This window comes from Alosa sapidissima, chromosome 3 (assembly GCF_018492685.1).
Source record: "Alosa sapidissima isolate fAloSap1 chromosome 3, fAloSap1.pri, whole genome shotgun sequence".
In the NCBI taxonomy this organism is placed as follows: domain Eukaryota; kingdom Metazoa; phylum Chordata; class Actinopteri; order Clupeiformes; family Clupeidae; genus Alosa; species Alosa sapidissima.
This window is the reverse complement of record NC_055959.1, coordinates 22,924,861-22,940,376: the sequence shown is the minus strand read 5'-3', so window position 1 is coordinate 22,940,376 and position 15,516 is coordinate 22,924,861. Positions and strand designations below refer to the sequence as shown.

At 45.0% G+C, this 15,516-nt stretch overlaps 2 protein-coding genes across 3 annotated transcripts; one reads left to right on the top strand and one right to left on the bottom strand.

Annotated features, from left to right (window-relative positions):
- Positions 1-5,465: 5,465 nt before the first annotated feature.
- Positions 5,466-7,424, top strand: LOC121704942 (anoctamin-10-like). Its single transcript, XM_042085513.1, has one exon. The coding sequence runs from the start codon at positions 5,466-5,468 to the stop codon at positions 7,422-7,424; it is 1,959 nt and encodes a 652-aa protein (XP_041941447.1).
- A 1,973-nt stretch (positions 7,425-9,397) lies between these two features.
- Positions 9,398-15,516, bottom strand: LOC121705763. 2 transcript variants are annotated; one of them, XM_042086964.1, is made up of 4 exons: positions 14,646-15,516; positions 11,084-13,517; positions 10,506-10,588; positions 9,398-10,352 (listed from the first exon to the last, which is right to left on the bottom strand). In XM_042086964.1, exons 2-4 carry the CDS (start codon positions 13,431-13,433, stop codon positions 10,257-10,259), a joined length of 2,529 nt encoding a protein of 842 aa, XP_041942898.1. In that variant the 5' UTR covers positions 13,434-13,517; positions 14,646-15,516; the 3' UTR covers positions 9,398-10,256. The 2 variants fall into 2 exon arrangements, with proteins under 2 accessions (XP_041942898.1, XP_041942897.1); XM_042086963.1 differs by lacking the exon at positions 14,646-15,516 and having other exon boundaries at positions 11,084-13,702.

Below are 15,516 nucleotides of genomic sequence, written 5' to 3'. Positions count from 1 at the left end.
GGATTGAGAGATCGGATACCACACATCAGCTCACAATTGGTCTTTGAGAAGCGCTTACTTAATTCACTAAGCATGCAGTCAATGGCAGGATAGAAAAACGAAGTTCGAAATGTTTCCTTATCACATTCTAGCTCCCTCTGACCAACAGTGCTTAGTATGTGGTATTCACAGAGTCTGGAGCTTAGTTTCCTTGGCCGTTTTGCCACTGACTGTGTGGCAGCATCACACTGCTCACAGATATTCAACACTTCATCCCAAAGAATGACTCTTGCCTGAAATCATTCAAAGTCTGAGCTAAAGCTTCAACTAAATCAACAGCCCTTGAAAGGTCAACAGTTGTTGACTGGAGCATATCAGAAAGCAGCTTTGTTTCCCCAAACAATTTTCGAAGTGTAACAAGATGTACAACAAATTCAAGGTCAATTTGGGCCAGAAGACCACGGGCTTCAGAAGATTTCTCTCCTCTGCGCTCTTGAGCCATCTCCTGCAGCACCTGTTTTAAAGCAGGTAATCTGTCCATTATATTACGAAGAGCCAAAAATCGGCATGCCCATCTGGTATTACTTAATTGTTGTAGCTCTCTTGTTCTGCCATACATCTCCGTCTGTACAGCCAACCATTTCGAGTGCACATATGACCCAGCGGTGAAAACGTACAGGGACTGTAATAATGCAAAGAACTCATCTGCTTCTGGGACAGCTTTGACAGCATCCACAAGCACTAAATTGAGACAGTGTGCACTGCAGTGAATGTAAAATGCATATTTTGCTTGCTCCCTTATTCTTGCCTGCACCCCTGAGTGTTTACCACTCATGACTGCTGCACCATCATATGCTTGGCCTATCAGGTGGTTTTTATAGTCCAGCCCGTAACGTTCCAATAAGTGGACTATTTTTTCTGTAAGCCCTGCTGCATCAAGTCTCTCTGCACATTCAAAATGAAGGAAACTCTCCTTGATGACTCCATTGTAGTAGTAAGAGGATTATGAAAGAAATCTGTTCTTTCTTTGACAGATCTTTTGTTTCATCTGCCATGATGCTGAAGAATTCACCGTCTTTTACTTCATCAATGATTTCTGACCTAACCATTTCAGCCAAACAATCCAGCACCTCATTTTGAATTATTTTGCTTGTGTATTTTGCATTATGAATGGTTGTCAATCTATGTTTAACAACTGCATCCTGATTAGCAACTACATCGAGAATTTCCTTGAAGTTGCCTTTGTTATTAGATTCCTCAGATTCGTCATGTCCTCTCTGTGCTATATTTTGTCTAGCTGTAAGCAAAAGTACTTCATCAATTGTTTTAATATATTCCCTATTTTCTTTAACTTGTTTAGAGTGCTCCTTATTAAGAGCATCTGCCAGAGTTGCATTACTTCTGACCACTCTCTGGTGATCTCTCCACGCAATCATTGCCTGCTTGTGTCGGTCTGACTTTGTATGTACTGAAAAACCTCCCTCTCTTTCAGTCGCCTTTTTCCAATTTCTAAAACCCAAAGGTGAGTCAAATACCGTTGTGGTTACATTTGCTGGGCTAAAGTGGCGGCATGCAAAACAAAAGACTGAGTCGTTCATCACAGAATACTCTATCCAGGGGTGATTGTCATACCAGCTGGCTTGGAAGCTGCGCCTCCTGTCCCCCACTAGTGTGGTGGGGAAGGTCTTGAGATGTGGCTGCACTGGAGTGTCATCCATGCACTTGCTGATATCTGGAGAAAGATGAATTCAATTAATATGAGAGTGAAACTGAGGACAACATTAATGTATCATTATTCATTTATTAATGTATCTAGTTTACTTATTAATTATTATTTACAATTAGAGTTTACCCTTTACATGGACAGAGTATGAATTGTAATTAGGCCTACACTGCTTACACACACACACTATGCACACACAAAACATCACAAACCTGATGGTGCTGTAGGCCTACTTGACATGCATGGTGAATCTGGTTGTCCCAGAGCCCGTCTACGGAGAGCCTTGGCACTTCCTATTAAGCCTCATTGTATCGACATTGGTTGCAGTTCCAATAGAATTCCACTGGGGGTGATCGCTGGCGAGTGCAGGTTGAATGGGGGTCTATGGAGCTAGATGGCTAAATGTATCTCTTTCACCTGCTTGTCGTAGAAGAATCGTAGATTTTATTGTAGTTTATGCAGGTTCAATATAGATTTAAGATCTAAAGTTGAATGAACGAGTACTTATGTCCTTTTCATTTCTTACAGGTTGGGTCGTTGTTGCCCATATCACGCTAGCATTGTGCTAATGAATGACGTCATTGACATATTTGAAAGGCTTTTTAGAAGACTTACGTGAATATAACAATCAACAGTGTGTATTTTCTTTGCCTCTCCTAGCGAATGCAACATTCAAATTACTACTCAAAAAATTATATCCAGAGAAAAGTGGATATTGAGGGGCAAAGCTCCATAGACCTCCATGCATTCTGCACTCGCCTGCGAGCGCCCTCAAGTGGAATCTGAGGAGGAACTGCAACCAGTCCAGAAACCGGAAGTAACCAGACAGTGCCAATTCTCTTCCTATTAGACATTCTCTGGTTGTCCCAATGAGTTATTGGATTGTCCCTCATTCTGTCCCTCAATCTGATTCTGAATGTCTTCCTCCTCACTTTCAGGCTGCCTTTCAGATGCCCCACTTTCCAACTCTCCAACCTCCATGTCTGGCTCTCTCTCCATAACTTCCTCTCTCTCCTCCTGCTCCTCAGCTCTCTCATGCTCTTCTTCATCTCCCTCACTCTCTCTATTTTGTTTTTTGCCTACAGGTGCAAAAAAGGACATAATGTCCTTCCTGCTCCTTTTCATGATAGCCTAGCCTACTAAAAAGAAAAGGAGAGGATTGTAACCTCTCGCAAAGCATTGGCATTTTGCATTTCACAAATAAGTTAAATACTGTAAGCTACTGTCAGTTATTTCATACATTTCGCAAATAAATATTAAGTTACATATTGCTGCTCAACGATCTTTTAAGAAAGATGAAGGTTCTTACTAGTGAACATGACTGACATAGGCTAGGCTGACGTCACTGGCTTTGCTTATTCACAAACATAACAAGAGCAACATGCGTGATTGAGCGTAATAAAAATATTGTAGTGAGGAATAACAGTAAAACACGAATCTGTGCAAACAATGATATTACGAAATAAATCGTTTTCCTTACCTTCTCTGCTTTGCAGGTTAGTCCGTGCAGGGCTCCAGCTTAACTGTCAGAAGCAAAGTTCACAATTCGCGCCATATTAATAGACATAATATACATAGACGCTGCATTGGCTGCTGGAAACGAGAAATGCGGCCGCCATCTTGGACCGGTCATACTCCTCGTTGCGGTGCAGCAGAAGACACAAGATGCCAGTACTGTGCAGCATGTTCCTGCTCAAATCCACGGACCATCGCAAACAGGGCTCGGGGGATGTGGAGAGTTGTGACTACGCGACTGGGCAGTTGCTTGGTGTTGTTCGTGCCAGCCAACGTGACCAGCTGTACAAGGTTTCGGTGAGTGTTAATCAAGTGGCTAACGTAATTAACTGGCTAGCAGCTAGTAACATTAACGTAGGTTCGGTGATGATAACTAAGCAGGCCAAGGATATGCATCTAAAACTTTTATGAAAGAATCTTATTCATATATTTTTTGGACTGTTTATGTTTATTTTACTTACACTCGAACTTATTGCCTTTGCATCTTGTGCAAGCACTGGATCATGCAGTTCTGTATGTATACAGGGACAATCGGAATTCGGCCACTTAAAGGTGCCATGTGTAAGAATTGAGGTAAAAATATCCAAAAAATGAGCTACACGCATCAAAAGAATGAGAAGAAATAAGGGCGATGATGTCATTAAAAAAATGTCAAGGTATAGTGCTGCAGAGATATCAACCTGAATTAGCATGCTAAATTACTAGCCACAGCCCGACAGGTGTCATAATACCAGTTTCGGCCATGGGAGGCGGTATACGGGCAATATAACCGCCAGCCAAACTGCAATGTCCGATAAACATTCGCAGATTTATTTCGGCTTCAAGAAGAAATGGGAATTACATGCAGAAATCATCCTACCCTTATTAGACGTTCTCAGCGGTAAACTACAGTCTTGTCCTTGTAGGAAGCGTAGTGTCTTTCCAACCCACTTTAGATTAACTTCCAACAAAATTACGTCTCACTGCAATGATGCGCCATCTGGTGGACAAACGACTACGTGACGCCAATACTGGAAATGCAGCCAAATTATTATTATGATGAATATTTGGTTTTCCTTTAATCCTACTGAATTTGTAATTATGTATCGGCCGTTGTAATTGCCGATACTAATGGTATGTGCGTACCTGTGTGTGTGTGTGTGTGCGTGTGTATATGTGTGCACCACCATCTACAGGCCAATGAGTGTACAGTCACTAAATGTACACATAACTTAATTTTTTTAGAACCCCCCATGGATGAAATTCTACAAAACTTGGCATACCCCCAGAGAATGTCAGGTAAATCATACACATAAAATTTGGTGCAGTTCTGAACATCTTAACTGAAGAGAGGGGCGATTAAAGCAGAATGATATTGCATTTTCATTTTTTACCGGGGGGGTGCAAATCACAAATGAGTGATTATGGGCTAGGTTGATGTGGGCCCTTGAGACCAACATACCATAAAAATGTCTTCATCCTCGGTGCCACGGTTCAGGTAGTTATTTAGGAAAAATAACTTGGGTTTCGGGGGGCCCAGCGCTAGCGGCAGTCATAATTATAGGAAAATGCTTCTGTTAGGTTTTGTATATAAGATTTTTCTAGGGGTGCCAACGTGTTGTGAGCAACGTGTTTTTGTTGAAAACAATATTTATTTCTTTATGAGATTTTCCTTTTTCTCAGAATAAATTGTCTTCCCTTCAAGAGTGGATTTTGCCTCATTGTTTTTTTTTTATTGCGGGAGTACAATGAATCATCAAAAGATAATTTTTTTATACCTGTTTTTAGTCAACTTTACCCAAGGTGCCAAAAATTCTGGAGGGTACTGTAAATTAAACGGCTTTAAATGAGAACATAAAAAAACAGACCAAATATCGTAAATGAATTTACTTTCAGGAATTTTGTTAGAAGGAGCATTATGTTCTGTGGTGAATTATGTTCTAGTTGGCATAATGTTTTAAGGAGAATTATGTTCTATAAGGTGCACTGTCTTTAAGCAAATAGCACTTGAAATATCTCTACTTTGATGAACCCACTTCAGAACATTTACAGTAATGATGTCATAATGTCACTTTCACTGTTCCCATGGAAAACCCAAAGAGGGGTCCTCTCTTCAGTGACAGCCCTTTACCAGAGAAGGGGTGCCAGAACACAGGCTAGGCCAGCATAAACAACAAGCACAAGGGTGGCTTAGCGCAGAGAGTGAACCAATACTTAGAACATTATCAGCTCAGCAGCCTTTCTGATGCCCCTGCAGACCCTTGTGCACATGGCCCCGATGGTGTTGTTTAAGTTCCATCCTAAAGTCACAACTAAGGCTGTGGACTGGCTCATGGTCAAGATCTCAGCACCCGAACTCCAGGGTGGAGCCGACCTACCGTGCAGATTGCTAAGCAACTCAAAGCAGGGGGAGCCAGTGGTGGTGGTGGGCGCCGATATTGAACGGCTGCTCCTGGAAGCTGACGAGTCCATCCTCTTCCGACACAAGCCATATAGTTCAGCTATCAGACTGAGCGAGGCAGTGTGTTCAGACTCACAAGGGGCTAACCTGGGACCAGAGACACAAGGAGAGGGCAAACCAGGGGAGGCGGACGAGGAGAGGAGAAGCGCGGCCAACGGCCTCCACGGGATGATCTCGTCTGCGGAGGCCGTGAGCCTGCTGCTGAAGGTGCTGGGCCAGCTGAAGGTGGGTGACACGGAGGAGGTGAACGTCTTCCCAAACATCTTCCTCACCCCTGGTGAGCCGGTCATAAGCAGCATGCTTCACCACGGTGCTATCACGGCGGCATACCCCCTTCACGAGGTGCCGGTTCTCGAACACCTGGAGAGGAGATGGCGGGCCAGCTGGTTTGGTTTCAAACCCTTTTGCCAGAGGGAGATCCTGGAAGACATCATGGATTACTTTGGAAAGCCCGTGGCTCTCTACTTTGGCTTCATGTGGACGCTGGCCAATGCTCTCCTAAAGAAATCTGTGCTGTACCTGTGTCTGCATTTCTGCCTGATGCAGGAATTCAACTCACCACTCCTCTCATTCACTGGAGTGGTGTGGTCAAGGCTCTTCCTACACGGCTGGAAACAGAAGAGTGAAGCTCTGAAGGCTGAATGGGGGTCTGGGGAGCCCATGCAAAGACATTGGCCAGGGTCTCCACCTTCTACTCACCAGAACCAAGAGAACCTCTCAGCTGACACAGGCTGGAAAAGAGTCCTGTCCTCGGTTCTTTTCCTGACCCTCACAGTTCTCATGACCTCCACGGTGACTGCCACTTACCTCGACCTAGATGGGAAATTCAAGAACCATCTCTCAGCAGACAAACACAAATCCCCATATTCCCATCTCTGCCTCTACCTCCCAGATGTCTTTCTGTCTGTTACTATGACGGCTTTGGACTGGTTTGCCGTAGAGTTATCCGGGCACCTCAACTCCAGATCAGCTTCTCCCAGCTCTTCAAGTTCTCTAGGAAGTCAGCAGCCCCTACTGCCTGAGCTTGTCATTTTCTGCTTATTCAATCACTTTGGTGTGCATTTTTACCAAGCACTACAGCTGAGAGAGCTCTCTGGCCTGGGTCAACGGATCTCTGTGCAGTTGGCCACTCAGTGCACCCTAAACCTGCTCCTCAGCCTCCTACTGCCCTGCGCCAAACAGCGGGCAGTCCGGGGGATGGACTGGACTAAAGCCGGCGTGCCTCCAGTGCTGCAGCAGATCCAGAGGCAGTGCGACTGGCCATCCAGCGATAACAGCCAGACCCGCTGCTACCTCGAGCTCCTCACCTCCTACGGCTACGTCATGCTTTTCTCCAGCATGAGCCCCCAGTGTGTGCTCTGGTGCTGGGCGGCCGTGTTCCTGAAATCCTGGCTGGACATGTGGCGCCTGGGCTGGGCGGTGTGCCGTCCACTCCCATGCGAGGCACCCGCCGGGGGCATCACCGTTTGGCAGGAGGTGTTCCTGGTGGTGGAGACGCTGGTCATCCTGGGCAACACCATCCTGCTGCAGACCTCTGCCGAGGCGGAGGAGCTCCTGCTGGACCTGAGCCCATGGGAGCTCGTGCAGGTGGCCCTAGGGCAGCAGCTGTTCCTGCTGGTGCTGGGGAGCGCCGCGGCTAACCTGGTGTTCGGCTTCTTCCAGGCTGTTGGCTGGCACGCAGGACAGCCTGGCCAGCGCCACCACAGGCACTACAGGATCCACCGACAGCAGCAGCAGCAGAGACTGCCCCCAGAGGCTAATGAGTAAGGATGCATACAACTATGGCAGGCAGTGAGGATTGGACTCCGTTGAGAGAAAGACTGCACAAAATAAACATTTGATATTGTGCTGTATGTGGATGTTAAGTGTTGGACGTTTTACTCTGCCAGTCTACATTTTCACTACAAACATTATCGAATGAAATTGGTCAAGTACTGAATTTGAGTACTATCTATTAGCCTCCCCATGGACATGAAAGTTTATAAATAATGAAAAGAATGCACACCCTCCGAGGTGCTGGCAAGGGAAAATAAACTATGAAAAACTTGGTCACGGCACACTCTATCTCTTTTTACTTTCATTTATCCCAACGTTTCGGCCTGTCGACCTTTGTCAAGGTTCCTAAAGTGGATATTATCAAGCCCAGTTTTAAAGCACCAGGTGTCAAACAAGGGCATTCTGGGTATCATACCAGGTGTGTAATTAAGCTAGCTCCAAACAATCCATTATGATGCAAATTAAACATGAAAGTTAACCACTTGTTTTTGCCACTTGTAGACTCAAAATGTTATTAAAAGTGCCTTGTAACATGGCAAATTAAATACAGAGATATCTGTGTCTGTTCACCTTTATGTGTGTAAAGAAACTTAATAAAATCAGTCCTACAATTATCACATGGGAGTGTAGAACGGTTTTAGCGCTTTATAAAAATGTACCTATTTAGTTTATCTATGCCCGTACTGAAAGTGTGAAGGGCCAGCAGCAGCCCCATCATCATCTTCATTGTTCTCCTCTCCACAGGAGTCGTCTACAACTGGACCCGTCACACTATTCCCCCTCTCCCTGGTTTTCGCATTCCCTGCCAGTCCTAAAAAGCATCTATACAATAGGGCCCAAAGAGCTTCCTCTAAGTACTGTGTAGTGTACTAAGTAGTGTCCATTCATTCACAGTTGAAAAGGGTGTCTGTCAGATCCTCAAATGGCAATGTTATACATAATTTCATTGAACAACTAAACAAACCCTCAGGATTGGTCTGGTGTCTTAGTATTAAAGCTGTCTAGAATGGCCTGTTTTTTCAAAATTCTCAGTAGTAAATTCAATTACTTGGTAAATTAAGATTTAATGGGGCTTTATGTAAGCCTGACAAGCTGATTGTAGGCAGTGTTTGCACAATCCAATCACAGAGTTAACAAAACTTTTGCCAAGGTGGTGGAGGCTGGGAGTACATGTAGTTGTAACTAACCAAAAAGTTGGGAAAAAAAATAGTTTAAATTGATTGCAATTTAAAATAATCGCAAATTAATTCATTTTCATTGATCACTAGAGTACCACAGGCCCTGCCATTACAATATGGCAGTTGTCATGTCATTGATATTTCTTTTAGCTATACCAATATTATAAGACTTTATAATTTAACATATCAATATTATCAATCATGTTGTAGTTGTTGTTGTTATTATTGTTATCAGACACTGTGCCCATGAAGCAAAAAGAGGAAAGGAGGGAAAGCAAGGATGACACATTTCAATTTATAACTGAATATGCCATGAAAAACAGAGTTGAGAACAATTTACTAATGGATGGGTTGTGGAAAGCATTGTCATTGTCGAAAGCAGTGTCATTTTACCTCTGGTAGTTCCGTATGATACACAAAACATGGACACAGAACCCAGTGGAGGCCCCAAAGGGATCTTTGTCTTTAAGCCAAATCAGCAGATAACAAGTGGAGAGAGGCATGAACCAAGGTACCCTGGAAATCCAGAGTTCTCGCGAGAGCACAATGGAATTACTTACTTTACTTACTGTTACTTTTACCCCAACATTCCGGGGAACCAGCTAAACTGATTAAGACAGCGCTGCAACGTTGGAGGACAGGACACATTGGTCGTAGTGTTATCCGATTGCGTTGAAGTCCGAAATCCTTCAGAGTAAACATGGTCTACTGTTATCCAATTGCGTGCAGTGAGATTTTTAAATGCATGCTTTTTGCCGCCCCTCGAGTTGGGCCATTACATTGTTCGTGGCCAGACCCTTAATCTTTCTAGATTACCAGGGTCTGGATTTTCCAGGCTAGAAACAAGGTAGTGATACCAAAGATTAGAAAGTGACTTAGAGTAGGCTAGTTGTAGTTCAAATAAAAGTGCAAGAGAAGTCAGGTTTGTCTGAGAAGGGAAGGGGGAAGAAACAGAGGTGCCATGTATACATTTACAGTCATTCACAATTAATGTCTTAGTTCTTTGGTAAAACAGCACTTCACAAAAACATCTGTATCTGGATCAACATTTTGAAGCTTAACATTTATAAGGTCAAATTTCCGGTCAAATGTTGAGATACCTGATTGCAGAAGCCTTGATTTATGACAAAACATAACATACAGGTATACAAGTAATCACGTGTAACAAATAACACTATCACAAAAACACAAAACATAAAGTAAGACTTGTGTAGATCCATAGCTGACCATAGTCTTGTTTGAGATCAATATTGCATAAATACAGTAAGTAATGATTGCATCACATGTACACTTGAATGGGAATTTTTTTTCATTGTCTTAATGCAATGAAGCTAACCCAAGTATAACCTGCCTAATTGAGTGCAATCCTACCCAGGAAAAATTGGAGCTCTGTAACAGCTCAGCATTTCATGTGCGTTTAATTCTGAGATTGTACCTCATGAGGTAATGCTTGTGAGACCTGCTGCCAACATCATCCCTGAGTACTTATAAACGTTCTCAGTGTTTCATCTTCATCGCTGAGTGAAGATCCATCATCTGCATAAGCCTACCGCAGTCATCTAGATGCAGACCCTCTCTTTTGTGGTTCTTAGAGTCTATTGGTCATCAGGTGAGTGTGTGGAGGTGGGGGCGGGGCACCCCAGAGTCAGTCCTCTTCCTCCACGCGTCCGTTTACCGTGCCTGTCTGCCAGCGCTGCCACAGCAGAGCCTTCTGACTCGGCGATATCAGAGGTCTCGGCTCCTGGGGACAGAGAGGCAATTCACTCTTGTCTCGTTCGTGCATACAGAAATCATTCATTTCACACCATCACACATGACATGTTTGAGGTTGTGCACTCCCGCGGACCACCACTGTACAGGAGTCAAACCAAGGCCACGTGCTGCTCTACTGTACCTGTGCTTGATCCAACTGGGGAACTTTCTCAGTGGGGGAGGGAGGTGGCCACACAAGTTCTAGTTTACCTCTTGACTGATAATCTGCAATAATAATAAAAACAAAATATGTGGTAAAACGTACTAAAACTTTATGTGTTTATATAATGTATAGATCTTTAACATTACAACAAGACAAATGTATAAAAGTCATTACAAATGTATAAAAGTAATGACAAATATATAAAAGTAAGACAGTTTTAAGTATGTCATATATTTGGGCAACTCCTTTGAGTCACAGTTACATTTAGTGTGGTGTAAGGATTCAATAAGGCAATATACCTTTTATGTTAGTAAAATTGTTAAAGGATATTCTTGGGCTAGGTTTAGGGTTAGACAGACATAATAATGCCTACTTACATGTGAAATACATGTCACTTACTACCTACATAGGTAAATGCAAGACCCTTCTTTCTCCTTTAAAGCAAATCAATATTGATCAGGATGTGCTAATCACAAACTGTACTGCTGGAAACCCATGACAGATACTAATATGGCTGAATATTAAACTGAAGCGGTACTAAAATCCTATCTAATCACCTTCAGTCATACTCCCTGAGTCTGCTTGGCTGGTCGCTGAACTTGCTGACCCCTGGCTGCCCCTTCGACCCTTCCAGCTTCCGTAGAGTCCCCTCCTAATCCTCCGGAGCTCTTTCTCCCTCTCCCGCGCGTCTCGGATGTCCCTGGCCACGTCAGGCCTCAGAGCCAGTGAGGGCCTCAGCTGAAAGAAGGGGTTCTGCATGTGCAGCACGGAGCTTTCGTCTTCCTCCTCCTCCTCCTCACCCGCCCCCTCTTCTGCAAGCTCAACCCCTTTACGACCGAAGAGGGCCTCGGAACTGTAAGAGGGGCGAAGAGACCTCCGGCGGCGCACCAGCGTGACGTCGCCCTCGACGATGATCCTGTCTCGCTCGTCCGACTCTGCCAGGTTGCCCCAATCACTGTCCCTTCCGCTGGCCCTGTGGCAGGGCATGGCCACTTCCTGCGCCTGGCTGAGCTGCTCCAGACTGCGGGCGCGATCCATGACAGAGACGGACGGGCGGATCCGCTCCTCTGGCATCCGCCTCGTGGAGACGGATGAAAGGGAGAACGCCGAGAAGGAGGTGGAGAGGATCCTTTTGGGCCGGACAGGAGGGGGTTTTGTGTCGGCAGGTTTGGCCTGTTGGAAGGCCTCGAAGAGCTTTCGCCTCTCATTGAACTTACGCACGGAGCCCTCAATGTACTCGCCCAACACCTTCACCATCCGAACTGACTCCTCCTCCCCCTTGACATTTGAACTTTTCTGCTGTCTCAACCTCTTCCCAGCTGAACCTTGTTCTTCTGCCTGGACTCCCACACCCCCTTCAGCAGCAGCGGAAGACTGACCCTCAAAAGGATCTCTCTGAGCAGGGGTCTGCTCCGTCTCTTCCCCTTTGGGACTGTCATCCTGTTCAGGCTCATGCCCCGAGCTTGGATGGCGCCTCCTCTGGGCTGGGGTCCCAGGTGCTGGCTGCAGGGCTGTGGCTGTGGATGCAGCAGTGTTGGCCAGAGGCTCCTGCCCGTCACAGGGGGAGAGGTCAGCAGACACACCACTGTCATTATGGTCATCTCCGTCGCTGAGTTGCATGTCCGCTGCGTTGGCTAGGACTCCCTCGCTGGGGGCCTGTAACGTCTCCAGGCCTGCAGGTGGACGCTGACAGTGAGAAGGGCCAGCAGCCCCATCGTCATCTTCATCGCTCTCCTCTCCACAGGAGTCGTCTATGTCTGGACCCGTCACACTACTCCCCCTCTCCCTGGTTTCCAGATTCCCTGCCAGTCTGACACTCTGACTGGTCATGACTGGAAATTCCTCGGACACCTCTGGGCTTTGCTGTTTCTGCTGCACCACATGCAGGCGGAGGAGCAACGACTCCCCCTGCTGGATGCATTCGGTCAGTGCAGGCTCTGACGGCTTGGGGGTGCTTCCCTCCCGCTCACATGAAGGCCCCACTGTGTTCTTCACTGCTTGTGAAGGACTATCTGTGCCTGCTTTATGATCCTTTGGTGTGTGGGCCCGTTCTTTTTCCTGTGTAAGTGTATTGGCACTCTCGTGTTGCTTTGTGAAAACATGTGCCATGTGCACTTGCTTTGAGTCTGATCTGATCTCTATCACTTGATCCCAGTCACGAACACTTAGCATGCTAGCCTGGATTTGTGTCTCCCCAGCAATCCAAGATCCTCCTTTCTCATCATAAAAATATATGGGTTCCGGTTGCTTCTCATTAGAACTAATAGCCTCCAGTCTCTCTTCAAATGTAAGACTGGCCCCTTCATTTGCCTTTGTGCAATATTCTGCCTTTTTTTCTTTTGTTGAAATATGAGCATCCTCTTCCCCTGTTAGATTCTTGGCTTCTCCCTTCTGCTTGTCAGAGATGCTGGGTGCTTCTATTACTACACTTGGAATGCTAACTGTACAATTCTGTACAGGGATTTTGTCTTCCTCCGTATCTTGTGTGTGCAAGTTAGATTCCAGTTCTCTTCTCACAGGAGTGCTGACCTCCTCTTCCTCCTCCTCTGGATCAAATAGGTCATCATCCTCATCCAGAAAATCCTCAACATGTTCTTCTTCTTCTTGTAGGAAAGCAGCAAACTTTCCATACCCAGGGATCTTCCCCTCTTTTGTTGATGGGCCGGGTGAACTTTGAACCTCCTCAGATACGTTCTCCTCACTACCTTTAGTTTCCCCAGATGAGTAAGTGTTTGGCGTGGAAATTGGAAAGGCCTCGTCCTCCCAAGACAGGGATGCTGGGCTTAATGGTGGGACATGGCTTTGTGGTGACTCCGGTTGACCACTGTACTTACGTGTTCTGTGGTACTCGTCCTCCTCAAGGCTTTTGTCGAGTTTGCTAGAACCATGGTCCTTGTGTGTTGCCATGGCAATGACGTTCTACTTTTCACCTATGTGACACCTGTGTGTCCACATTGATGGCTGTGGTGGATGGCCCACCCTGTTGAAGAGCTTTAAAAACAAAACAAAAAGAGATTAGTCAAGTTAGTATTTCATCTTCATGTTCCCTAAATGGAAAAGCATAAAAAAACTCAGTAGCAAAAGAGTCTATGTTTTGGAATTAGTAGTTAATCATTAGCCTACAAAAGCATGCTAACACATTGCACAAGGGGCACTTTCATTTGGCATATATAAAATATTTCACCTCACTAGCAGATAAATGATTAGCTGAGTGGTGTCACACTATGGTTAAGGCTAAATTACAGCCTATATTTTATTACTTTGCTCATTAGAGTATTAATGTGGGTGGAATGTGTGATCAGACCGAAGTAATTACTTGACTTGGCAGAGCTGAAATGTCATGTTGACTTGGGGTGGGTAAAACGGGTCAGATTTTCAGCTTGACTGCCCCCGTTGTCTGCACGTACTGCCCACTCTGACCTAAGCCCTCAGTCTCTCGCGCCACTGAGCTTTGACATTCCCAATCAAAACAAGAAAGGTCACGCCGTCTAGACTGACCCCAGGTTAAGGGAGAGGATGGATTCTTGTCAGGCTTTCAATTGCTTGTGTCACCTGTCAACTGTGTCTGCTCAGACCCTGCTGTTTACACTGTCATCCAAGTGTTGTTTTTGGTATTTAAAAAAACACGCTGCTTTAATCTATACCCTCCATTGACGTAGCGATTTGTTACGATTTGTGCTATAATTACACCATTGAGTCAGATTAGCTTGCTCTGGATTAGCCACTTGCTACACTGTGCAGAAGGCAAAACCTCGGAAAGAGTACTGATTAATTCCAATGGATTGGATTAATATGTCTCCACTATTCTTCACTACTGTTCACAGAGGTATAGGCCTAACTAAACAGATGACCGCCTCTTTAATTCCCAACAGTGTAGCAGTTTGGTGTTGTACATTGAACCCAATCTAAACTCTTTAGCCAGTTCTTAATGCCACTGCCAATTGTGAGTGATGTTTCCCACCCTTCCTTACATTCAGCTAAAGCAGAAGAGGGACAAGAGAATGACAAAACTTATACAGCCAACTAAATCATATAGTGCAATGGCAGAATTCTTTGGAAATAAACAAACATATATCAAATAGAAAAGCTTTGAAGACAGAGTAGGAGAGAGGTGCTTACCTGGTTGTGTAGGCAGCCCTAACTCAGACTGACATTATCAGCATGCAGCTCTGACCCGTGACGGGAGATTGCATCACAGCCTAAATCCACAGCACACACCCCATCTCCATGCGTGCACACACACACACACACATGAACACACACACGAACGCACACACACACACCTCCTCATTCCCACAGAGTCCCAGTAGTGCCAGGAGAGGTGTAGAGGTAAGCTTAGGTGGAGGAGCTAATTCTGCCCAGCACCAGGTGCTTATGCGGGCCCATCCCCCACTGGCCAACCAGTAGCCCTTCATTTGATTCCAGTAACTTACAAGTTTACACCGTGGCGAAAAGAGATTAAGTCGGATGCTGGCAGTGTTGTGAAAAGTAAACTTGGAGCAAGATTCACAGCTAGACTTATTTAACAACTGAGTGGTTGTAGTGAAAGGGATCACATGATAGGGACTTTACCATTACCAACTGTCCAAGCAATGTCAACTGAAGTTCAGTGACTTGGCAGCTCACCTGTTTGACTGGAGTCACTGGAACACACATATAATGCAGATATACTTATTATATCTAAATGACATTGCATGACTAAAATCAAAAGGCCCATTTCAAACTTGTTTAAGCTCAGTCTACTGTATAGGCAGTGATCTCAATTCTAATCACTCACAACCCTTTCTCCAGATGCATTAGTGCGAAATTATCTGAATGTGTAGTTCAAATAACATAGTGGGCATTCCAGCTTCAACATATGATTGACATCACTATTAATAGTGTTAACTAACCCTTGCTAACAGGGGTTTGATTAACGATGAGGACAAGGAAGAAGATTATCACTTGTCAAGATGAGGACAAGGAAGAAGATTATCAATTGTCAAGTGAA